The sequence below is a fragment of the Pituophis catenifer genome, unplaced genomic scaffold (genome assembly GCF_029215685.1).
Source record: "Pituophis catenifer annectens isolate HBS135680 unplaced genomic scaffold, rPitCat1.0.hap2 SCAF_2, whole genome shotgun sequence".
NCBI classification, from domain to species: domain Eukaryota; kingdom Metazoa; phylum Chordata; class Lepidosauria; order Squamata; family Colubridae; genus Pituophis; species Pituophis catenifer.
The window spans coordinates 78,316,113-78,341,499 of record NW_027256882.1 but is presented as its reverse complement, the minus strand read 5'-3'; the positions used below and the strand labels follow the sequence as shown (position 1 = coordinate 78,341,499).

At 37.6% G+C, this 25,387-nt stretch overlaps 1 protein-coding gene across 1 annotated transcript; it reads left to right on the top strand.

The window, feature by feature from the left end:
* The first annotated feature begins 1,392 nt into the window (after positions 1–1,392).
* ISY1 (ISY1 splicing factor homolog) lies at positions 1,393–23,747 on the top strand. Its single transcript, XM_070933664.1, has 11 exons — positions 1,393–1,446; positions 3,723–3,745; positions 4,541–4,592; positions 6,273–6,338; positions 9,519–9,561; positions 10,028–10,140; positions 10,438–10,555; positions 12,541–12,663; positions 18,139–18,251; positions 20,604–20,690; positions 23,051–23,747. The coding sequence occupies exons 1-11, from the start codon at positions 1,444–1,446 to the stop codon at positions 23,156–23,158; spliced, it is 849 nt and encodes a 282-aa protein (XP_070789765.1). The 5' UTR covers positions 1,393–1,443; the 3' UTR covers positions 23,159–23,747.
* Positions 23,748–25,387: the final 1,640 nt, after the last annotated feature.

The following is a 25,387-nucleotide window of genomic DNA, read 5'->3' as shown; positions in this document are numbered from 1 at the left end:
TTGAAATCTTAAGAGTGTTAGATTCTACATTGCATCAGCATATTCTCCAGGAAAATGTCAGGGAAGTCAATGATCTGAAGTTTAAATGACTTGGTGATTGCAACGGAAAGATCCAAAACAACTACATCTTACAAATGAATGGCTGAAGCATTTTTGGATTGACCAAGTTGCCCTGACCTTTATCCAGTGCAAAGCAGCCCAGTACTGTACAGAATGAAAAAACCTCCAGCGTGTAGGATTGGTCAGCAGATGAGAACATTTAGCTAAAGGAATTGCTGCTAAGAGACATGCCACCAGTTACTAAATCTAAAATTTTATGTACTTTTTCTATCAAAGACAATATTCTTTATCTTGATTAATAGTGCTTAAATTCAGATTACGTACCATATAGCACAGTGCTGCATACTTAGATAGTTGGAAGGATTTCCAACATCTCGCCACTATATAGTGTCACCCAGAGTATGACAAATGCAGCACACCTAAAGGTTGAGGGCAGCACCAAAATTAGACTACGTTAGTGACAAGGACCAGGAAATGAATGTTGGAAAATAGTGCACTTCCTACAAGAGCGGGATCCAGTTTCATATCCTGCCAGTTAAAAAGCTTACAGCCAGTTATCACTGAACTATGTCTAAAAGTACTTTACCTCTTAATCCAATAACTAGTGTTGCCTCTTTCAGTGATCCGCGAAGCTGGATTTTTAATCAGAATAAAGTAAAGAATTCTTGAAAACTCAAAATTTGCGCATTTGTAAAATTTATAATTGAAATAGATATTAAAAGCAGTAACACTGCATTTTTATGCTGCTTTTTACACGAAATTATCTCTGATTCACACAAATTTACAAAAGTAATACAAATTTAAAAAAGGTTATAAAGTAAATTTAACAGTAAATGTAACCTTATTTTAAAAAGGGTAAAGGGGAAACAAAGATAATCCAGTCTCAGGTTTTCACCAAGCTAAGGTTTTCCTCTTAAGTTTTCTCCTAACTCCTTTTCAGGGGGGCGGATAGTTCTGTAGACCGCCCGCCAATTCCGCCAAGTTTTAGTTTTGGCTCCGCTCCGCCTGGCAATCTGCCGTCAGGGTTCGCTCTTAGGCGTGAGATGGCATTTAAGGAAAAACGAACACTGTAAAGCTTGGAAAATACAATAATCAGTGCTAGAATGAGAGGCGAATACGACGAAATCGCTAAGCATATCAGGGCTCTTATATAAAAGTCTATATACGCTATTAGCGCTTTTGCCTATTCATGGCCGCCTACGCCAACTGCAATAGACGACCGGAAGCCGCTGTAAAGCAGTACAAAGCAGGAGGGACTTACTGCTGTCGATTATAGGTCAAATCTCTTCCGGGTTATTTCGTTTTTTTTTTTTTTCTTCAAGATACGTTTCCGGTTGGGCGTCAGGTTTCGGGGCAACATCGTGTTCTGCAGCGGCTGCAACCATGGTGAGTGGGTGGGAATTCGTGTCGGATCGCGGGATCCAGTGCAGCTTCTCGTGTGTTTGTTCTCCACGGCTCTTCGGATTTTCGGCCAGTTTTTATACGACCGGGGTTAGGCACGCACATGTGGAGAAGGAAGGCTCCTCTGGAAGTTAGGCATGGGGGAGAATCGAACAGACGTTATCGCCCTTCGCTGTCTTATACAATTATACCACTGTATAATGGGATTAGATTTGGAGATGATTCAAGTCTATTATAAGAATGAGTCTGTAGGGCCTGAAGGTAAATACAAGACTTGCAATTGAAGATTGCTTGTAGAAAATCTTGTGCAGAGTTGGCAGCTCAATATAATATTTGACCTGCCAGCAAAATAAATACATATTTTTTTTAAAAACACTAGTTTTCAAATCTTTATTGTCAGTGCACAACATATGTGCAATGAGATTGGTTGAGCTCCCTCAGTGCACCCCCCCAACACAGTGAAGACAGAAAATCCCTAATCCAATAAATCATATTAACAAAACACCCAGTCCTATTGCACCAGTTTTTTGTTATGAGTGCATAGTTAATTACTAGTGTCCTGCACTATGTTTAACAGTAGCCCCTGAATTCTTTTTAAAAATTGTGTATAACTGGATTTTTCACAGCAATTTTACTTCACTATTCTGTAGATCAGCAGTCAACAACTGGTTCTGTGGACCGCTGGTGGTCCGCAAGAAAATTTTGGTGGTTCGCAGAAAAATTATTTGCATTTTTTTATATTGCACTAAATCAGGCGTCCTCAAACTATGGCCCCTGGGCTGGATACGTGCAATGAACGTTTGTGTTGCTGTAGAGAGTCTCCCCCTTCGGAGTCTTTTTGTGCAGGTTAGAGGGGGGCAGAAATTTCGACTAGGGGTCTGCTTCAGCCTCCTTGTGCGGAGCTTTAGGTGAAGGCTGGAGGGAAGTGCTGCTGGTGGCAAGGAGCGGGAGGGCCTCGTTCCAGTGGGACTGCATCATGGCCTGGAACTGGCTGACCATCTCAGCCCACTGAACCTCCAGGCACCTGTACCTGGCCTTGCACTCCCGCAGGTCTTCCCTCTGCTTGGAAAGCCTATGCTCGTAGTCCTCAGTGAGGTGCTTCTACTGAGCCTTCTTCTCGGTCAGATCCAATTTGAACTGAGCCAGCTGTTTTGCCAACTCTTTCTCATGGTGGCTGCTTAGCTCCAACAACTGCTTTCTGTTGGGGCCCTAAGGAGCCCGGGCGGGAGGCGAGGAGTGGCTGGCAGGAGAGGGGTGAGTAGAGGCTGGCGAGGCACACTTCGATGTGAATGACATCGAGTTGGCCATGCCCACCCAGTCACATGCCCACCTAGCCACACCCACCCAGTTTATGCAGATCATATTGGTGGTCCACGGAATTTAAAATTATGAATTTAGTGGTCCCTGAGGTCCAAAAGGTTGGGGACCCCTGCTGTAGATCACACACACTCATTACATTGTTTTCCTTTTTGGAACCAGGCTATTACTCTTTTAAAATTGCAGGAATGAAATTCATTTTGAATCCTGCAATTTATTTCCTATCAACTGTCTTGTTTCTAGATTTTAAAAAAATAGTTCTGTCATGATTATCACAAACAGTTGCTTGGTTTTGTATATTTGTTTTTCATATTCCTAGTTGATGATTTCTAATTCTGTGGACTATTATGTTCTGTTGGATACCTGATCATGTTATGATTGACTGCTAGAATGACATCAATCCAGTTGTCCCATTAGACCAATAGGGAGTGTCTTTAATTATTTAGTTATTTTTATTCATTCATTTATTTATATTCTACCCTTATTTTCAAAAATAACTTAAGGTGGTGAGCATAGCTTCTTCCTATTTTCCACACAACATCAACCCTGTGAGGTGAGTTGGGCTGAGGCAGAGTGACTGGTCCAAAGACACCCAGCTGGCTTTCATGGCTAATGCAGGACTTGAACTCATGGTCTCTTGTTTTCTAGCTGGTGCCTTAGCCACTAGACCCAACTATGAAACTCCTTAATTACACGTCAAATATGACACTATGAATGGCTGGAACATCAATTCACAATTCAAATTAATCCTCAGTGATGACCAAATCTATTTCTCAAGAGCCACATATGTGAAATTATAATTGAAACTCTTAGCACTGGAAGCATTGGATGTTCATACTGGATTAATCTAACAAGATTTTTTATTTCTTCCTGTAAAATTTCTCCAAACTTCATGTTATTAGTATTCCTTTAAAACAAATAACAATTTTTCTCTCTTCTTTAAGGCTCGAAATGCAGAAAAGGCCATGTAAGTACAATTTGAATTTTGTTTTTTTTTTAATTCTGAGAAATTGACAGTTTTTTTCACAGTTGAACTATTTACTGTATTTGTTCTACATATAAAAGTATTTTAATGATTGAGAGAAATAACCACTATATATCTTAATGAAAATCCCACTACCCTCCAAATACTAGTGGAAAAAACAGGATATCATTCACACACATTGTAGTTTCGATGTCCTTTGATTAAGAAAATAAGACTGGTTTGTAGACCAATGTAGACCAATATGTCTTTGTGGGGGGGTTGCTTTTAATCTCCATCTCCAAAGAGAAAAATAAACTCTTACAGCATAAAAAATACAGTTTAAAAGATTGAATTGAAAGTTTTTTCTTCAGGCTTAAATGTTTTGGATAATCTAACACAGAACATAAGTGTGAAAGGATTAGTCCAAAAGATTGTGGCATTTTTTTCATTTTTTATATTAATAAGGCTTAATCACATTGTGATTTTATTTTTCTTTCCTTATATAATAGGATTTATTTGATATTTGTCTGGTTTGTTTATTTAAAATTTTATATTTAAAATATTTTTTAAGGAAGGACACTTTAAAAAATTAAAACAATGATGTTCTATCTTAAAAGGTTCAGACTATAATCATAGTCATTTTTCTATGTTTAGTAACTAAAGTCTGTACAATTTTTCAGATAATGAATGCAAATTGAAATACGTTGAACTTTTATTTACCCAGTATTAATCATCTAAATTGATGTTTGTAAATTGTTTTTAAAAAACAGATGCTGAACTAAGCTTTCTTCCTTTTAGGACTGCTTTGGCAAGGTTTCGCCAAGCTCAGCTAGAAGAAGGAAAACTTAAGGTAATAACATAGTTAAACGTATATTAACAACTATACATTTAAATACAGAGACCACTCTCCACTGAGAAGGCAGACATACAAATGGGCTCTTGAAAATAACATTAGCAATTAAGTCTAGAAATGCAGAGATTAATTTTGGCTGATTGATATGAAATGATTTTACCTCAATTTCACCCCAAAAAGCTGGAACTAGCAAGATATATTTCTCTGTAAATAGCCCTTCAGCATCTTCACAATATACACCACAAAGTTCCTGATTAAGCTGTGGTAATGATCAGTATGGTTAATATGCTAGCTGTTTGGGCAATACAAACCATTTGAAGGAACACTTCATAAAGCACTTCTCCCAACTTGGTCAGATTATCAAGATGACCATACCTCTTTAAAAGGCTCATGGTATTGCTTTTTCCATCAAGATTATTTGTGAAATAATGTGACTTGTGCTGATATTAGTTTTGAAACTGGTTATTTAGAGACTTCTTGCTTTATTTGTATGCATGTGGAGAACAATTCTGCATTGCCTGGATTAATAATGTGATGTCTGAACATCAAACGGAGTTCTCAAGTTAACTGCTGTGTATTGTTCTCATATATATATATTTACCTTCTCTTCCCCGCTTTGTTGATGTTATATGTATTTTGTATGTGTGATTTGAATAATGAAAACATTATTGCAGTTATTGATTGAAATTCAATGTAATAAATAAAAAAGGTACAAAATAAAATATTAAGCAGTTTTCATATCTAACCAAGATTTCTTCTGCAGATAGTCATTCTGTTCATGCTGATGATCTTCTCATGGCATATTAATTTTGCTAAACACAGCAAAATTTTATCACAAAACAGAAAAATTTAGGATTTAAGTAAAATTGGTTCTAAAAAGTTCTTCAGAACAAAGAGGATATGCAAGGCTGCTTGTGTTTTAACTGTTTTTATTTTATCTGAGTGTTTAAAACTTCTTTTGTCTTGTATGAACTGCTGTATGAATTGATTGCAACTGAATAGAAATGAAAATAAATAAGATCTCTCATAAATCACGGGACAAATCTGAAATAAGTAATATAAATCTCCCTCACAATAACATAAAATACAGTATGAACAATTTGGTTTTTTAAAACAAGATGTTCAAGTAAAAAATTGAGAATGATGCACAGGAAGTTTCTAATAATATATACTAATCTCTTGTAGAGCAGTCTTTGTTTCAGTACTATAAGTCAAAGTCATGTGCTTTATAGAAATCAAGCTTCTCTGAAACACTCAACATTCTGACAAATTTAATTTTACAAAACAATTAGAGATATTCATATGTTCTCACTTGTTATTAAAGGATCTCTACCCTTTCAGCCCAATAATTTTCTTAGCAGCTATTTGACATTTTGATTTGTGCATAAAAATTAAAATTGAGAATCACATGGCTGTCCATTGATACAGTATGCTATCATGGGTTGAACTCAATGTCATACCCATATCATTGGATATCCATGTGATCCTTAATTTTAACTTTTATGCAACAATGTTTTCTTTCAATTGGTTGGTAAATTAATATAGCTATTATGTTTGTATCTGACTTATTGCGGATGTAAGAAAGCATGTACATTAGCTATGTAAGTAAAATAAGTCATTGGAAAGTACATAGCTTAATGCTAGAATAATGGTTAATACATTTGCTTGTTTCAATAGGAGCGGAGACCTTTCCTTGCATCAGAATGTAATGAATTGCCCAAAGCTGAGAAATGGAGAAGACAGGTATTTTTCTTTTGAGATTATGTATCAAATTTAAATCTGTGAATTAAGTTTGATTGCATATTTCTATAGGTAGTCTTTCAGTTACAATTAATTGTTCAGTAACTGTTCAAAATTATGCTGGTTCTGAATGAAGAGATTTAAGTTCAACTGGTCCTCAAAGTTCTGGCTGTTGTAGCATCCCTGTGGTTACATGAACAAAATTCAAGCACTTGCAGTTGTGATTGGTTGCAGCATCCCATGCTTATGTGATCACCATTTGTGACTTTTGCTGCCGTTTTCCCACAAGCAGAGTCAATGGGGAAGCTGGCAGAAAAGATTGCAAATCTCTCAGATAAGTCGTCATTCCCCCCCCCCCCCTCCCCGGCCTTTACTCACATCACCATACTTTCCTCCCCCACCGTTTGTTCGCCTTTACTCTGGGCCCTCTTTCTTCAACCTTCCTTGTTTGCAGACACGCATGGACCCCACACACTCACTGGCTCTCCTGTGTTTGTGCACACCCCATACCCTCTTGTCCCAGCCTCCTTGAGCTTGCACGTGCCCTGCATTCTCTTCCCCTGGCCTTCCTGCTCTCACTTTTCCCAGCGTCTCTGCCTGTACATGCACACACATCTCCTGTGCTCTCTTTCCCCAGCCTTTCTGTGCTTACATCGCACTGTAGCACTCACTCCCTGTTCCCAACTTTTGTGCTGAGCTCCTATGGCCTCCCCCACCCCCTGTAGCACCTTTGCCCTCTTTGCCTTGAGACTCCTTCCACGTCCCACTTAACGGCCCACTTGTCTGAGTTAGGACAACAATCAGGACTGCCTAGATTGTTGTCACTCAACAATGTGGTTACGTGATGTCATGCTTTACGACCGCATTTGCTGTATGACAGCAATTATGATTCCAGTTACAGTTGTAGCTCAAAGACTATCTCTACTTCCTTTTGTTAGAGACTTAATGAATTGTTATGTCATGTACTTTGATGTACAAAACAGCTATATTGCAGTGCACTATTGGGAGGTGAAAAAGATGTAAGTAAATATTCAAAATATCACTTGATCCAGGGGTATCTACTCCGTGTACGCAAATTTGTTAGAGATCAGAATGAGAAGAGCAAGAATCAATCAGAATCAGAATAGAGCTGGAAGGGACCTCGGAGATCTTCTAGTCAAGCCCCCTGCTCAAACAAGAGACCCTATACTATTTCAGACAAGTGACTATGCAGTCGCTTCTTAAAAACCTCCAGTGATGAAGCCCCTACAAGTTGTGAGGGCAAGCTGTTCTGTTGGTTAATTGTCCAAGCTTCTCCTTAATTCCAGATTGCTTCTCTCCTTGAGTAGTTTCCATCCATTGTTTCTTGTCCTGCCCTTTGGTGCTTTGGAAAATAAGTTGACACTTTCTTCTTTGTGGTAGCCTCTCAAATACTGGAATACTGCTAATATGTCCTCCCTAGTCCTTCTTTTCTCTAGACTAAGGATACTCAAATCCTGCAACTATTTTTTTGCAGCTGCAGAGTTTGAAGCCTTGTGTAGTATTATATGTAGTTCCATGTTTGCAGTGTTCCTGATTTAATGAGCTGTACTAATTGCCTTGGCCCTCAGCTCAACCATTGCAAGACTTTACAGAACAGACATTTCAGACATGACATAAAGACAAGTGATGTAAGAAAGCCATGTTATTTTATACATAGGAAAACTGAACAGATCTTCTTGTGAATTAAAGAACTTAATTTATGGGAGAGAGTGGTTTTATGGCCAAAGTAGAGTGAGATAACAAACACATTAGTGAGTTATAGTAACAACAAAAAATATTCAAATCTTGACATATGGCATAAGCTTTTATGAGCAACTGCTTGATCAATTAGGTAAAATACAAATATTTTGTTTATCAAGGAAAATCAGAATAATTATTAAAAGGCAGTGGCTTTGATCCAGAATGTTTTATATTCAAAATAAATAATTAATAAATAATTGTGTTGCATTCTTGGACATATATATAGTATTAAGATACAAGTGTCACCTAACTCTTCAAGAACACTAAAAGCACAAATGGCTAAAACCAAGGTGGATTTGATTTAAAGAAGTCGAATCATGATTTAAATCACTAGTAAAAAGGCTTGATTTAAGCCAATTCAATTTAAATCATAATTTTTAAAGAGCAACTGTCATCTCTGTCCCACAGCAGCTCCTCCTCTGACCTGCTGTTGACTCACTGACAGTCCCATTCACTTTAATGGGACGGCTGGTGATGCGGCAATGACACAAGGTGCGGAATGTGGTGGGCAGCAGGTGAGTGGATGCCCGCTAACAGGCGCTGCCATGATGGATCTAAAATGACAGGTCGTCTTTAAATGTAAAGACACATTCTTGCTAGTAGTTAGAATCTTTAATATTATTATTTGCAAACAAAAGGAAGGTTTCCTACTTAGCTTGCAGAGCTTGGATTCATTGAATGAGTTTACCAAAAATGTAAACATTGCAGAATATACAGCCTCATGCTACATAACTAAGTTCCATTTCATGCTGAATAAACTAAATTATTAATATATCTTAAATAGAAAACTATCTTTAGATAGATTTTTACTCCAAAAGCATTTTATTAAAATAAATTTGTTAAAAATAAAACAGATTTTAAAAATATATGATTTAAAAAAAAATCATTGATTTTTATCCACCCTGGCTAAAACTAAGACTAAAGTGATATTAAAGGTATTGTTCATATTTATTCTTTCAGCCAATTCTTTTTCAGAGATTCAAATGGAGCAACAAAATTAAAATACAAAGATATAATTTTTGTACAGTTAGCACTTTAAACTAGGCAGTATAAATAGGTTGAGGAAATATTTCTCATGAATGTTTAATATTTACAATCATCCCATTTGGGTGGGATGATCCCATAATTGGCCTCCCATCTATCAATCAAACACTGCAGACTTTAACAAAGTAGAGTAATGGTGCAGATGTTAACCAGTATAGGAAGAAAACTATGTCCATGATTTCTTATTATAGTGCATCTGATGAAATGAGCTGCAGCTCACAAATAAAAAATTAATAAAATTTGCTAGGTGGAAAAGATGATAGCAAGCTCAGATGTTAATCAAAATCATACATTTCTAAACATGAGATGTCATAGTGTAAAACAGGCTACTTTTTCGAAGAAAAGAACTAACCATTGTATATTGTCTCTTTTCAAAAGATTATTGGTGAAATTTCTAAGAAAGTGGCCCAAATTCAAAATGGTAAGTCCTAATGATGGGAGTAATCTTAATATCGTTCTGCAACTGCAAAAACTAGTTTTCAATCATATTTAAATTTGCATCTTTTCCTAGTTGATAATTAAGGAGTATGGTACCAAATTTATGAGGGAAATTGATGCCAGTATTCAAAAACATCTATAAAATGTGTTCTTTTATTCTTTTTCCCTTTACTCTCCTTGGCCTGATACAGTTCTTGTGTTCAGCAAACCTATATAAATATTTAAGTTTTAATTGATATGAGAGGATTTGCTTTTTTATTTAAAACATACTATTTTTTAAAATAATTTGAAGGCCATTAAAGTTATACAGAGGCAAAGAGAAGTTATTGAAAGAAGTAAATCAAAATGAGAGATCTTTTATAATTCCCACAGATTTTCAGGATAGAAAAAGTATTGTTTCAATTTAAAAAGACGACATGATTAAACTGTATTTTCTTCTTTAAAAATAGCTGGTTTAGGTGAATTCAGAATTCGTGATTTGAATGATGAAATTAACAAACTTCTAAGAGAGAAGGGGCATTGGGAGGTCCGAATAAAGGAGCTGGGAGGACCTGATTATGCAGTGAGTATACATTAATATTTGTAAGAAAATGCAAAAGTATAAATGTATTAATCCTAAATTGTTAATAAAATATTTGATAAAGAAAACACATTCAGATACATAAATTGCTAGTTCAAATATTTTAGTCTCCTTGTTGAAATAATTTCTTTGAATACTTCCTGCACAATTTGGGCAGATCCTGGTCACATCAGTTGGTTAAAAATATCTGAAGTCATGTGAAATTTGTCTACAGAGATAAAAAGAAAAAAACACTTTTAAACTTACGGCTCATCTTCCTTAAAAAAAAACATTTTATAGAGAATTGGCCCTAAAATGCTTGACCATGAAGGAAAAGAAGTTCCAGGAAACAGAGGTTATAAATACTTTGGAGCAGCTAAAGACCTACCCGGCGTTCGAGAGCTTTTTGAAAAAGAGCGTAAGTGTTTGCACGTTGATTGGACTATTACTGTAATGCCAATCAATTGCATGTAAATGTTTGTGTGTGTTTGAAGTTCTTTTAAGATAAAATGATATATATATATATTTGATCTTATGAAACCAGAGTTGTTTTGGAGTTGGATGACCTAGAAATTTATTAATAAATAAAATAAAATAAAATATATAAATAAATAAATATTTGCATTCCTTGGCTCACCATAAGTGTGATTAAATTTACCTTCTCCAATACAGAGATTCATTACAGGCAGTCCCTGCATTAAGAAAGTCAGATTTACAGACAACCCATACTTATGAATAGGCTGCCTGTTGCTAAAAATGGCAGGCAGTGTTCTTACTCAAGCTGATGAATCAATGAAGCCGCACAATGATTTTGCTTGTTTGTTTGTTTGTTTTTGCATTTCTGAACCACCCATGTCCCTCAAAGAGGAACTATATAATAAAACATCAAAATATAGAAATATTAAGCTAGAATTAAAATGTCAAAATTAAAATGTTTAGAAGGAGGCAAGAATAATTAAGTCCTGTTAAAAGTTAATTTAAAAGGTGAAGGGAGGATTCTCAGGGCACCAAACAGCCCCATGGCTCCGTATTCCTTGGGATTCCCATATTAGGCCACAGAGGCATGTTTTAACTCTTTTTTTTTGGAAGTCCAGGAGAGTGGAAGCCTGTCTCACCTCCAGGGGGAGAGAATATTCCACAGGGCAGGAACAATGCCAGAGAAGGAAGGCTCTTTTCCTAGACCCCGCCAGTTGGAGTTTGTTAACTGATGGGATCTGCAACATACCTTCCCTGTCTTACCGGCTGGGGTGAGTTGACATGGTGATATGAAGCCAGTTCCATAGATAGCCTGGTCTTGAGCCATGTAGGGCTTTATAGATTAAAAACCAACATGCTAAATTGGACCCAGTAACAAAATTGCAGTTTGTGGAACAGAAGTGTGACATGTGCTCTTCTCTGGGCATCCAATATAGCTTATACAGCTGCATTCTGCACCAGCTGAAGATTCTGGATACTTTTCAAGGGTAGCCCCATGAGTGACTGAGCGGAGAGCCTCCCTATCCAGGAAAGGATGTAACTGGCACATATCACAGAGTTTGTGGATATTAGAAATGCACAGTTCCAGTGGTTCATAAAAATGTTGCACGGCTTCAACAGTTCATCAGCTCAAAAAACGAGAATTCTGTCCACCATTTTTAGTAATATATTGCCTGTTCATAAGTACAAATTCCAATTTATGTACAAAGTTGAGTTAAAACAGAGTTAGGAATGGAATATATTCTTAACCCAAGGAATGCCTGTAATGTTATCTTTTATTCTGATTCTTATCTTTTCCACAATATAACTATATAAAATCCATATTAAATCATTCATTGGTACATTTCTGAACTATTTTAAAATGATCATAACCATATTTGTCAAATGGGTATGGAGATTCTCAATCATTCAAGTCACGGTTGTCCCAAAGGTGCTTTTCAAAAGGCAACTGGAATTTCTTGGGGGTTTTTTCCTGAAAACATTTCACTTCTCATCCAGAAGCTGCTTCAGTTCAGTTTTTCACTTCTTCAATTTAACAAATATGGGACAATTGAATGTTAACCTCACTGTGCATTTAAAAATTGGAATGTTTCTATGAAGTAGCTCGGGTAGTGCAACATCTTAATTTTTTTTAAGATAAGGTTCAGGTTACAATAAAATGGTAGAACATTTGGAATCTGTGTAACAGTAGCGAACAAAACAACTGCAGTTTTCAAATCATCCAAAAAGAAGAGAGTTTGATTATATCTTGAGAAGAGACTGAAGTAAAAAATAAGTACTTATAGGAAGCACTCTGTCCAAGAAGTTCTTTAGCTTGATTAGGTTGATTACAAGCACTAGTGAACGTTTAATTGAACCTGTGACCTAAAATCTGATCCTTTATGCTTCTATTTTATTTTTTGAAAATGATTTAATTTATTCCATTAGCCCTTCCTCCTCCACGGAAAACTCGAGCTGAACTCATGAAAGCTATTGATGCAGAATACTATGGCTACAGAGATGAGGATGATGGTGTCCTGGAACCGCTGGAACAGGAACATGAAAAAAAAGGTATAGGAAATAACTGTTGGCTTTTTGAAGTGCCATTTAAATCAATATTTACTTTAACAGTAGCCAAAAATGGATTTTGGTAGCCCAAAATGACTTGCATTAAATATTCTAGTTCTTGAATATGAGCTTGTAGCTGTACTCCCATCAGATTCACTCTTCATCTTACTCCACGGTACTCCAGGGACCTCTTCTGTTACTTAACTACCTTGACGACCCTAATATAAACTAAAAGCAAGGTCAGTTGGGAGTGATCATATAGAGAGCCTTGGCTGCTTTCCTGTTCCAAACATTGATCAGATTCATAACAAAGTTGCCTACCAAATTGCTGTATTTTCTATTGCAGGTTGCCAAATAACTTTCTAAAAGAATTATAAATGCTAGGAATTCAATCTCAAAACTTTTGCATTTAAAGTATATACGACCATCATGTCCCATTCCAAAAAGTAAAGTAATATTGGAATCTGTTGACTCTCTTGATAATTTAGAAATCAGACTATTCATGTATTTTGTATAGTCATGTTACCCACTGTCATTTGCTTGTACTGGCATCTTGAAGTAAGACTTGCATTAGCCTGAAGCCAGCGATAGCACTAATTTGCAACTTCTATGTAAGTTTAGCAAGATGTCAAAGCACAGATAGTTCCTAACTCCCATGTATGAGCAGAATACTCCATTCCACAAATAAATGGGGTTCCCAGCTGTGGTAGCAGAAAAATCCTTCGAACCTTCAGTTCATTAGTCTTCAGTGAGTTGAAGTTCTTATTGGAACCTTCTATTTTCAGTTTTTCATGGGAATGATTTATCTGTGAAAGCATTCTGTCAACTCCTAAACAAAAATTTATTTTGAAAATTAGATTGAGAGTACACTTCCAAAACATTCTAGAAATGGTTAAATCCCCAACTGCTCCTGTTGATAAGACACCAACATTAAATGTCCCCCTAATACGCTAAATTTAGAATTAGACACTGTAAGCACCATCAGTTTAAAGGTCACTTCAGAAATACAAGGAAGTGTTGGGTAGTAGATAGTGGTACATCAGCAGAATCTCAATGGCTTGATGGTTTATCACAAATGTGTATGTCCAGATTTTCAAATACAGTTTTTCAGTAGAGATATACATTCCTAAAGCTTGCTACTACATCTTTTCATTCATTGGATCATGCACACTCCTGCATTTTTGAAAACAATTGTTTTAAATAGACTGAAAATGTCCTCTCTCAACTGAGAGTGAGCCAGATTTCACTTATTCATTCAGGATTAAATTGTGAGTTAAGGGGTTCTTACTAATTCTGTACTGGATTGAGAAGTATCTTTTTATGACCAAACAGACCTATCTTAAATAAGTAGGAAGTTCTTGGTCTTCCTGAAGCACTAGCAAGCAGTAGAATTACTAACTCACAGAAAACCAATTAAGACTTAAAGTAAGCAAATAGTCTTGGCCCAAAACTGCTGTATCTCCCTGCAAGTCTATCTGTCTATTCACTGTTCTTTTCTTTGTTATTGGGATACCAAGGAAACAAATTGTTTCTTCATTTCATACATATTGTTCCAAAGATCTAACATGAAGTCGACATCCTTGATGAAGGTGCAGCTTCCCCACTAATACAACCCATAGTGTAGTCAAGGTTAAGTGTCACATTAGGAAACTCAGCTTGTGGTCTGCCTTCAGCCATGGAATTCACTGGGTGACTTTGGGTCTGTCACTTTCTGTTAGCTGAACCTATATAGGGGCCATAGTGGCTCACATGGTAAGATGCTGGGCCTGCGCACCACTGAGGTCGGCTCGATTCCTGTGAGCGAATAAACCACATAGGGACAAGAAAGGAGCCTCCCCTGATTGCCTACTGGCATTCAGGTGTCCTGCAGGTAAAGATAACACCACCCCAAAAAAAGGCAGCGAGCCACCTCGAGGATCCCGGGCTAACACATGCCACACGCTAAAAAAAAAAAAAAAAAAAAAGCTCAACCTATTTCACAGAATGTTGGTTTTGGGGGAAAAACTATTTATGTTTGTTTGTTTGTTTGTTTGTTTGTTTGTTTGTTTGTATGTATTTATTTATTTCCCGCCTTTATTATTTTTACAAAAAAACTCAAGGTGGCGAACATATCCATCCCACTTTCCTACTCCTATTTTCCCCACAACAACAACCTGAGAGATGGGTTAAACTGAGAGTGACTGGCCCAAGGTCACCCAACTGGCTTTCATGGCTAAGTCAGTGCTTGAACTCATGGTCTCCCTCTTTCTAGCCTGGTGCCTTATCCTAGGAGACCAAACTAGCTCTCTACATTTGCTTCCAGTTTTAAAACACAACCTCTTGTACCAAACATTTTCAGTACCGTGGCTGATAAGTGAGATTGGAAGCTTAATGACTCTTATTTTCCAACCTAATGCCTATATTGTATAGTCTTTTTCCAGGAAGCAATCAGATGTATTTGTTCCTTCTATTTAAGACAGTTCAGTAAATGCTGCTGCTGTTTATTGGTAAGCCTGGTTGAATCTGATTTCATGGTAATTAACTCCAGAACATGGATCCTCGTTTATCACATGGATACAGAGGAAATTAATGCATGTGTTTTAGAAATGAATGGGCCTAAATAAAACTAAATGAACCAAAATAAGGAAATAACTAAATTGCCTCTTTTAATTTTGTTAAATTTCTATAAGTGGATGTGAGTGATCTCTTAGTAGAACTTGTCAACAGAGTGCTTTGCTGTGTTGCTTTTAAATTCAGAATTATGTTGTGTTTTATAGATTGACACAAATAATTAAATGAGATAAATTTAAAGAATTGTGGAATTGGAAAGGACCCCCAGATAGTCCTTGAGGTATGATCAGTCACTTAACAGCCATTTAAAGTTATGATGGACTTATACTCATGAACCATCCTCAGATTATGACTGCTGCACCTGCCCTGCCATCATATGATTTCAGACATGTGGCAACTGGCTCGAATTTATGACTGATTGCAGCATCCTGGAGTCACATGATCACATTTGGCAAAAAAACCTATCCTTTGATTAGATTCAGATTTACAACCATATGAGTCACTTAACAATTGTGGTAGCAGGTTTAACAACAATTGTAAAAAGAATCTTAAATTAGAGTCCAATCAGTTTTGTCTGCAACAACTTACAACCAAAATTTGAGTTTCAGTTGTGGTTGTACAGTAAATTGAGGGATAACTGCATTTAATCCAGTCCCCTGCTCAGTGTAGAAATCCAGGTTAAAGCACCTCCAACAGACACAGTAAATGTAGTGCTTACATAGACCACTTGAACACAACAAGTGAAAGGTAGCTTACTTCTCTTTTGATACTAATTCAATTTTCAATCTACATTTAGTTTTAGGATTTTTCAAAAACTAAGCCAAAAACTATGTTCCTATATCTTATACATTCGTAATTCTATATTCTGACCTTTGGACTGAAGGAGAGCAGATTTTGCTCGTACCCAGCCTTCTCTTGTCAAGGCTATACATTATCATTTCCTTTCATAAGATGTAGTTTCTGGTTCCTGGATCATGCTTGTTGTCTTTCACTCTAATCCTTCATAGTGTGGAGAATAGAACTAGATCTAAAAATTCATTTTGCAACTGACTATTATTCTAAGGTTCTTTTCACACCTACACCAATACCTCTGTATGTATATGTATTCTTCAGCAAAGAAATTGGCATTTGTTTTTGTTAAATTTCATTCAATTTTCTGTAGTCCATTTCTTTAAACTTATCAGTACTGTTTGAGGTAGAAAGTCAAGGACTGAACTCTACTCAATACCACACTACAGTATGGTGGAGAAGCATTGGAAAGCACTGAGTACAGCTTTCACTCCAGCTATTTCATGCCATCCAGCCCAGTATAACTAGTTTGTTAATTATGGTGTCAGAGGATACTTTGTTAAATGTTTTGCTGAAATCAAGAAACTATGTCTATGGCATTTGCACAGTTTACTCAGGAAGTTACCTGATCAGAACATGAGATAAGACTAATCTGGTAAAACTTGTTTAAGACAAATCCATGATTGCTTCTTTTCAAGATGCATACGGGTCAGTCTCTTTATGATTCATACAAGAGTTTTCAGAGGTCCTCCTTTCAGATTGACGGATTTATAATTCCATGGATCTCCCCCCCCCCAGCCATCTCTTTTTCTTTCTTAAAAATGGGAACGTGTTCTGTCTTCTAAACCAGACATTAGCAATCAGAAGTATTATTTGAAGGTAACGCAGACAAGATTTAAGCTGCTGTTATGTTTCAATATTGCTGAATCTAGCACCTTTGCCTAGAAGAAAGAGCTATATCCTTCAGAAGTGCTTAGGTGTGAAAAGAACCTTAGAATAATAGTTAATTGCAAAATGAATTTTTAGATCTAGTTCTATGCTCCCTACTATGAAGACAGCTAGTGACTGTCTGCAACTCCTTAAAGCAGCAGCAGCTTTTCCTGGGACCACATGGCTGCCCTCTTTATCTGTTACATGATCTTAAGCAATGACACATTTGACCTAAGGAATTGAAAAAAGGTGCTAACATTCATGTTCTCACATCTTCCAAATAATCTTTTTGTCTTCAAATCTAAAATGCTTTAAGCCTAAATAGACATTCCTTCACTAATTTTAACCAAATGCATTGTATTGCATCATCAGGTTAATTAATTTGGATTTCCAAGCAGAATGGGTATTTTTAATATTCATTGCAACTCCTCCATTTCTGCTGTTTCTCTTTTGAAAAAAAAAGGTACATTATGTCCCCTTTAACTGTTACTTTATTGGGCCTTGATTATACCCAATAAATCATATTTGCCTTATTTTATTAAAAGTTCTTGGTCATTTGATATATTATTCTCTTTCAGATTTTCACTGCTTAATAGGTCCTTTTAGAGAAACTGCCCTAGATCTGAAAACTTACATTTTTCTCTCCAAATTCTGGGATTGGTGTGCCCACCTGGTTGATGTATGTTAGGGTTAGATTTACTATCACATTTACTTTTTGTTCAGTATAAGCATTTGCTTTTAATGTATATGCCACCCAGAGTCTATGTTGAATTGAGCAGCCATATAAGTCTTAATCACAAATAAAATTATAAACATCTCTCCCTCTTTTTTACAGCTTACAAATGTCTTTTTCTCCAGCCACCACAGTATTGATCTTTTCTCTTTTATAAGATTTGAGTTGCAAAGCTAAGTTGCTTATATTTTAGTGATATATATATAAAACTAAACAACTCTGTGACCAGCTAGGACATTTTAAGGGAAAGATGGTGCAGTCTGATATGACCAGAGTGAATATTAAATGTTCCTGTAATCATCTATGAATATATATCATAAATAGAAAAATAATTATAGTGGCAAACAAACTTCAATAACAAATAAATATTTACTTATCCTAAAGAGAGTGTCCACTATAACGATGACTAGTTGCTGTTTCTTAGTAGTTTGCAGTTTTTGATACAACTTTCAATTGTGGCTATTTTGCTTTTCCAGTTATTGCAGAAGCAGTGGAAAGGTGGAAGATAGAGAGAGAAGCACATCTTGCAAAAGGTGACAAGGAAGAGGAGGAGGAAGAAGAAAACATTTATGCAGTAAATGACATTGAGGTAGTGTATTTGTTTCTAGCCTTATGCTATATATTATATAGCAGTGATGGCTAACCTTTTTGCGGTCATGTGCCAAAACCGGAGGGAGCAAGGGGGGTCACGAGCGCATGCCCACACCCATAATTCAATGCCCCCCATGCCCCTGTACATGCACGCACGACCCCTCTGTGCATGTACGCACAACCCCCCTCACCGCACCCTTTTTGGGCCTAGCAGGTTTCCCTGAAGCCTCAGAAGGCCGGAAACGGCCCGTTTCCCGACTTCTGTTGGGCCCGGCAGGCCCGTTTTTCACCCTCCCCAGGCTTCAGAAGCTTTCCTGGAGCCTGGGGAGGGCGAAAACAGCCTCACCTCCCCCCAGAGGCCCTCCGGAGGCCGAAAATGCCATCCCAGAGCCTCTGCACGAGCCCTGTACTTACCTGGCATCCAAAACGGACCGCGTGGAGACTCCTGGGAGGGGAGGGGCAGCATGGGCAGGGCAAGCTGAAAATCAGATGGCTGGCGTGTGCATGTGTGCTGGAGCTGAACTAGGGCAACGGCTCGCATGCCTGCAGATACGGCTCCGTGTGCCACCTGTGGTACGCGTGCCATAGGTTCTCAATCACGGTTATATAGTCTATAAACTACAGTAGTATTCTATTACAATATTACTATATAGTAAACATGTATTCCATCATGATTGATAAAAAGATTAATAATGTGCAGCTACATATTCACAAGTTGATAGACCTGCATTTTCCAATGCTGTCTTATACAAAATAAATATCATTAACTCTGATTTCTAGCCAGACTCTGGCTGAAGTGCAAGCAAGAGAAAAAGGAATTTTTCTGTTTATTTTATTTATTTATTTATTTATTTATTTATTTTTCATATTTGTATACCGCCTTACTCCCGAAGGACTCAGGGCGGTGAACAGCCATAATAAATACAAATACATATAGAAGTTAAAAACTATTAAAAACAGATTAAGTAATTTGGCTCAAAGATTAAAACATCCAAATTTATCTAAAAGAGGTCTAAAACCCGATTTAAAAGCCAATTTAAAAAGCCAATTTAAAAAGGGAGAGTTAGGCCAGACCAGCTTGTTGGAATAGAAACGTTTTCAGGGCACGGCGGAAAATGCTTAAGTCTTGGATGTTTCGTAACTCCGGGGGAAGCCCGTTCCAGATGGTAGGTGCCCCCACAGAAAAGGCTCTCCCCCTGGGGGCCGTCAGTCGACATTGTTTGGCCGACGGCACCCTGAGGAGTCCCTCTCTATGGGAGCAAACTGGTCGGTGAGAGGCTATTGGTGGCAGGAGGCGGTCTCGTAAGTACCCTGGTCCTGAGCCATGGAGCGCTCTAAAGATAGTAACCAAAACCTTGAAGCGCACCCGGAAGACCACCGGGAACCAGTGCAGCTTGCGCAGGAGGGGGGTTACATGAGAGCGCCACATTGCTCCCATCACCACCCGCGCGGCCGCATTCTGGACCAGTTGGAGCCTCCGGGTGCTTCTCAAGGGGAGCCCCATGTAGAGAGCATTACAGTAATCCAGGCGTGAGGTGACAAGGGCATGAGTGACCGTGCGTAACGAGTCCCGATCCAGAAAGGGACGCAACTGGCGAATCAGGCGAACCTGATAAAAAGTCCTCCTGGCCACGGTCATCATATGCTCTTCTAAAGACAGCCGCGAGTCCAGGAGGATGCCCAAGTTGCGAACCCCATCTGTGGGGGCCAACGACTCGCCCCCAATAATCAGAGATGGCGCCAACTGACTATATCGGGACGACGGAAACCACAGCCACTCGGTCTTGGATGGGTTGAGTCTGAGTTTGTTCCTCCCCATCCAGATCCGTACGGCCTTCAGGCACCGGGACATCACCTCGAGGGCATCATTGGGGTGGTCTGGGGTGGAGATGTACAGCTGGGTGTCATCAGCGTACTGATGGTACTTCCCCCCAAAACCACGGATCATCTCACCCAGCGGCTTCACATAAATGTTGAATAGAAGGGGCGAGAGGACCGATCCTTGTGGCACCCCACATATAAGGGGCCTCGGGGTCGACCTCTGCCCCCCTGTCAACACAGACTGCGACCGGTCAGAGAGAAAGGAGGAGAACCACTGTAGAACAGTGCCCCCCACCCCCAACCCTTCCAACCGGTGCAGCATGATATCATGATCGATGGTATCAAAAGCCGCTGAGAGGTCTAGTAGGACCAGGACAGAGGAGCAACCCCTGTCCCGAGCCCTCCAGAGATCATCAACCAATGCGACCAATCCTGTCTCTGTGTTGTACCCGGGCCTGAGATTTTGAGGTGAAGTTCTCATGATGTGCTAAACAAACTTAGAATTCAACATTTTCTCAATGCTTTGCAGTCTGATGAAGAAAATGGAATGAAAACAGATGGTGAGGATAGTCAGCAGAAATTTATTGCTCATGTCCCAGTACCATCACAACAGGAGGTAAGGACTCACACATGAAGGAAATACAGGAAGCATAACTTTGAAAGATTGGGGAGGTAGCAAGGAACGAAGAGAAAAAGTGAAAGGGAAGGATAAAGAAAGAAAGAGGGAGGAATGAAGGAGGGAGGGAATGAAGGATATACAAGAAGCTTAACTTTGAAAGAAGTAGATCTGTGCACTAGTTGCAACAAAACAATTAGTATATTTCAAAGTAAGCAGATTTCCTCAGAATATACTTTAATAGGCTATTACTGTTGATAGTTGGGTGTTCACATACATTCAGAAATAAAGGGAAGCAGGGTGGATAAAAATCAATGATTTTTTTTAAAAAATAAAAAAAATCAGATTTTTTTTATTTAAATCGGATTTTTTTTATTTAAATAGGATTTTTTTTATTTTTATCGAATTTGTTTTAATAAAAAACTTTTGGGGTAAAAATCTATCTTAAGATAGTTTTCTATTTAAGATACATAAATAATTTAGTTTATTCAGCATGAAATGGAGCTTAGTTATGTAGCATGAGGCTGTATATTCTGCAACACTGGAACTATCGGTGAGTCAACAGTGGGTCAAAGGAGTAGCAGAGATGACAGTTGCTCTTTAAAAATTATGATTTAAATCGAGTTGATTTAAATCAAGCCTTTTTACTAGTGATTTAAATCATGATTTAAATTGTGATTTAAATCAACTCGATTTAAATCAAATCCACCCTGAAGGGAAGCATGGTAAAAGTGCCACTGAAAGAATTTCTATGGAGATTCTCAGTCATCCAAGTTATGGTTGTCCCAAAGGTGCTTTTTTTCAAGAGGCAACTGGACTTTCTGATTTTTCATTGAACACGTTTTGCTTCTCATCCAAGAATCTTCTTCAGCTCTGACTGGATGGTGGGGAATGGAAGGATTTATGCTCCTTGCAGACAGCTGGTCATTTGCATTCTTTTTAACTGGTTGTTAAGGTCACCTGGAGTTTTATCTGTGTCATTAGAGTCACCTCAGTGGTGCAGATTGGTGTGGAGCCTTCTTGGAACTGTTGAAAGGATTGTGGAGATGGATGATGTCGTATCCCTCCCCCTCTGTTGAGAGAGGGCTGTTCAATTTTGACATAGATGGCCTCTTGAAAAAAGCACCTCTGGCACACTGAAAGAATTCTTTCTTCATTCGGAATTAATTCATTACTAGACAAGCTCTGCCCTGTGGTTGTGTCATTGTTTAAAATATATTTTTTTAAAACATAGAAATCAGAATGACCACAGGAGCAGAATCAACTTCTGACTTCCTATCAGCTTCCCCATTAAGTTTCCTTTCCCTTCCTCCCTTTCATTCTTTCATTATATTCCTTCCCTCCCTCCCTTTCATTCCCTTCCAGCTTTCCTTTGATATGAAAAGCTGATTTGCCCTTATAAGGATATGTATGTGTAATTTTTAGGCTCACTATACTGTATTAGTGAGGAGGAAATTAGGATCTTTAAAATGTATTCATACAATGCAAATCATTAAAATGTTATCTAATTGGCAAGTTATGTTTTGATGGTTTGCATTGTATGAATGATTTTTGTAAGTGCATTTGCAAGATGCTGCAGTTAAAACAATTTACCAATTTTTATACTCATTTCTGAAAAATAGTGTTGTAACTTGCATTGTTTTTATTAAATGACCTAATTTAATTTTTGATCTACTGTGTTTCTCCAAAAAGACGACCCACCTTGAAATGAAGTCCTATCATGTCTTTGAACGCATGCGATCAAATTAAGCCCCACCCACAAAATTAGCCCTAATGAAGACCCCGCCCACTGCAGGGGGTGGGGCAAGGCACACAGGTAAAACATAAGGTACGGTAGGGATGGAGTTGCCGTATTTACCAGGCCTCGCATACCCTGACACCTGCCTTGCCTTCTTCTGCAGCCCACTTCTTCTATGGCCGCTTGCTGCCATTCGCACACATCGTCCTAGCCTCCATTTCAGTTTTAGATGCCTGCTGGAAGGCATCTGCAGCTGATTACAGAGCTCTGGATCGATCTGGAGCTCTATTATTGGATGCAGATGCCTTCCAGCAGGCATCTAAAGGCAAAACAGAGGCCAGGGCGATGGGTGCAAGTGGCAGCAAGTGGTCATAGAAGAAGTGGGCCAGCAGGGGCTCCTGCTGGGAGGGGCTGTCGATGCCACTGCCCCAAGGTGAATCAGTAATTAGAACCCTCCAAAAAGAAGGCCTAGGCGTTTTTCAGGGGCCAGAAGAAAATAAGACCCAGCCTTCTTTTTGGAGAAACACAGTAATCAATTCTGTTATGGTCAGTTTCTTAAGTTACTTTTACTAAAGAATTTTCCATTTGCAAGTTTTCAAATTGAATGTTGCTCACTTAACAGATTGAAGAAGCTCTTGTCCGAAGAAAGAAGATGGAACTTCTTCAAAAATATGCCAGTGAAGCTCTTCTGGCTCAAAGTGAAGAGGCTAAAAGACTTCTAGGATTATAGTAATTGCCCCTTCTATTTTTTATACTCTATCTTGATTCTACAGAATCAGTATCTTCTTGATTCTATAGAAATAAGACTTTGCAAGTTCTAGAATGAAGATGGTCATTTTTTCCAAAATACATTTTATTACACATTTTTCACGCTATCCTAATTTATGAGAGTTTATTCATTTTCAGTTTCCACCTTCAAGCTCTAAATAGCTAGCCTGTTTTGAATTTATCTTTGTCCACCTATTTTCCTCTTTGTTTTATTTTACCTTAGTAATAACTGTTAAATTAGAAAGTAACATTTTGTATGAATCTTCACTTCAGTAGAATGTTGAGTAGCTCTTAGAAGATTTATTATATTTAATTTCATCTATCATGTGTAAATTTGTAATTGTCAGACATTTCTACATCTGTGGAATGGTATTTAATTTTGAGTTTTCAAGAGAACTGAAATGTTCAATATAGTTAATATGGAACTACGTATTATGCTACTGGAAAAAACACTCACTTGGCTGGGTTTTTGAAATGCTGAATATTTCAGCAAAAAAATTGTAAATACTTTTTTATAAAATCTCTCCTTTTTTAGTAAAACTTTATGCAGATTTAACTGTTTATTGCTTTTGTTAAAAATACTAAAATTCCTCAGCTATGAATACAATAATTTATAAATAATATGAATTCTGGGAATATATGAGTGTCAACAAGATGAGTAACTGAAAAAAAAATCACACAGACTATGTAAAATTGTGTGTGCGCAAAAAATGAATTTTCCAGGAACAGTTTATAGATTTATGACTGTTTTTATCATAGGCTTTTTACAGTGATACCCAAATACAGCACATTATTATATAATTAGTCCAAGTCATACAGCACCATAGAGTTTCTATAATGGGACCCATTTTTCTACTACCAAACTAACAAGTGTGGATGCTAATATTTAGCAATTGTAAGGCAGAACAAAACATTTTTAAAGTATTAATCAAATCAGTCTTTATATACTGTATATCTTATTGTACTGATAAGAATGGAATCTTTAAACATATTATAAAATCATACCATAGTATACCAGCTATATATAAACTTGAAGCAAAATTTCAATACTTGGAATAAGAGAAAAATAATATAAGATTATAGATTTTATGCAGATGCACCCATTACTGGCAAAGCAGACATACTGTAATTGGCAAAGCCAATTCTTTAAAGTTTAAACCATTCCCACCATGGTAAGTGAGATTGGCATTAGAGATTTGGATACACTAGAGGGTTTGAGAAAGAAGCTGGACACTGCAAAATTACCAGAGCTTTCAAGCAAACTGGTGCATTTCTTTGAAAATGTAGTTTTGTAATTTGGAAAGTGTTTCTGAACCTGAATTTTTGGGGCATATCTCGGGGACAGTAATTGCCAAAATACCGTTTCGGAAATAAATATTCTACTCATAACCAGGAACCATATAAATACAATGTGTAGAACAGCCCAGTGCATATATTTTGGAAAGAGAGAAGTTTCCTGAGGATGGACTCCAGCATGAGCCAAAAGCTTGGAAGAATAAACCTTTGGTCCCAGCGATCAACTCAGATTGGATCGTGTTATTTTTTCTTACAGAAACGAAATTCGGCCCTTGCATGTTCTTGTTATCTCCTTCAGGATAGCATTCATTCATTCATTCATTCATTCATTCATTCATTCATTCATTCATTTATTTATTTATGGTTCGATTTATATGCCGCCCTTTTCCAGAGACTCAGGGCGGCTTACAATGCGTTAAGCAATAGCCTTCATACTTTTGTATATACCTGCTTAGTAGGGCTTTCGGCCCTACTTATATTGGTTATATGGCTTTTTAAAGGATGTCTATCTCTCACCAAGTACCTAGCTTAACTTGGCTCAACTGGGAGACTGCCACATTCAGATTTTCACTCCTGATTAGAAAGAACGTATGTCTGAAACTAAGGGAAAGGGTAAAGATGTAACTGATTTTAAAAAAGGGGCTCTGAAGTGGGCCACTGATAGATCACATGCTGAGTTAGGAATGAAAGATCTAAGTTTTTCAGTATGAATTCATGTTATCTAGTTTCTTATGTGGTGGGTATAAAAATAGGAATCGTATGTGGTGGTGATAGGATTTTACTTTCTAGTATGAATGGTGATAATGGGAGAACCAGATATGAGTTTTGGGGGAAACTGCAGTATTCTAAATAAATGCAATTCAGAGAAACATTATACTGCTAGTTGAAATGAATG

Bases quoted from the DNA above. Each gene is read 5' to 3' on its own strand.
- ISY1 (XM_070933664.1), top strand. The intron at 3,746-4,540 runs GTAAGTACAATT...TCTTCCTTTTAG, and splicing joins CGAAATGCAGAAAAGGCCAT to GACTGCTTTGGCAAGGTTTC. The intron at 20,691-23,050 runs GTAAGGACTCAC...CTCACTTAACAG, and splicing joins CAGTACCATCACAACAGGAG to ATTGAAGAAGCTCTTGTCCG.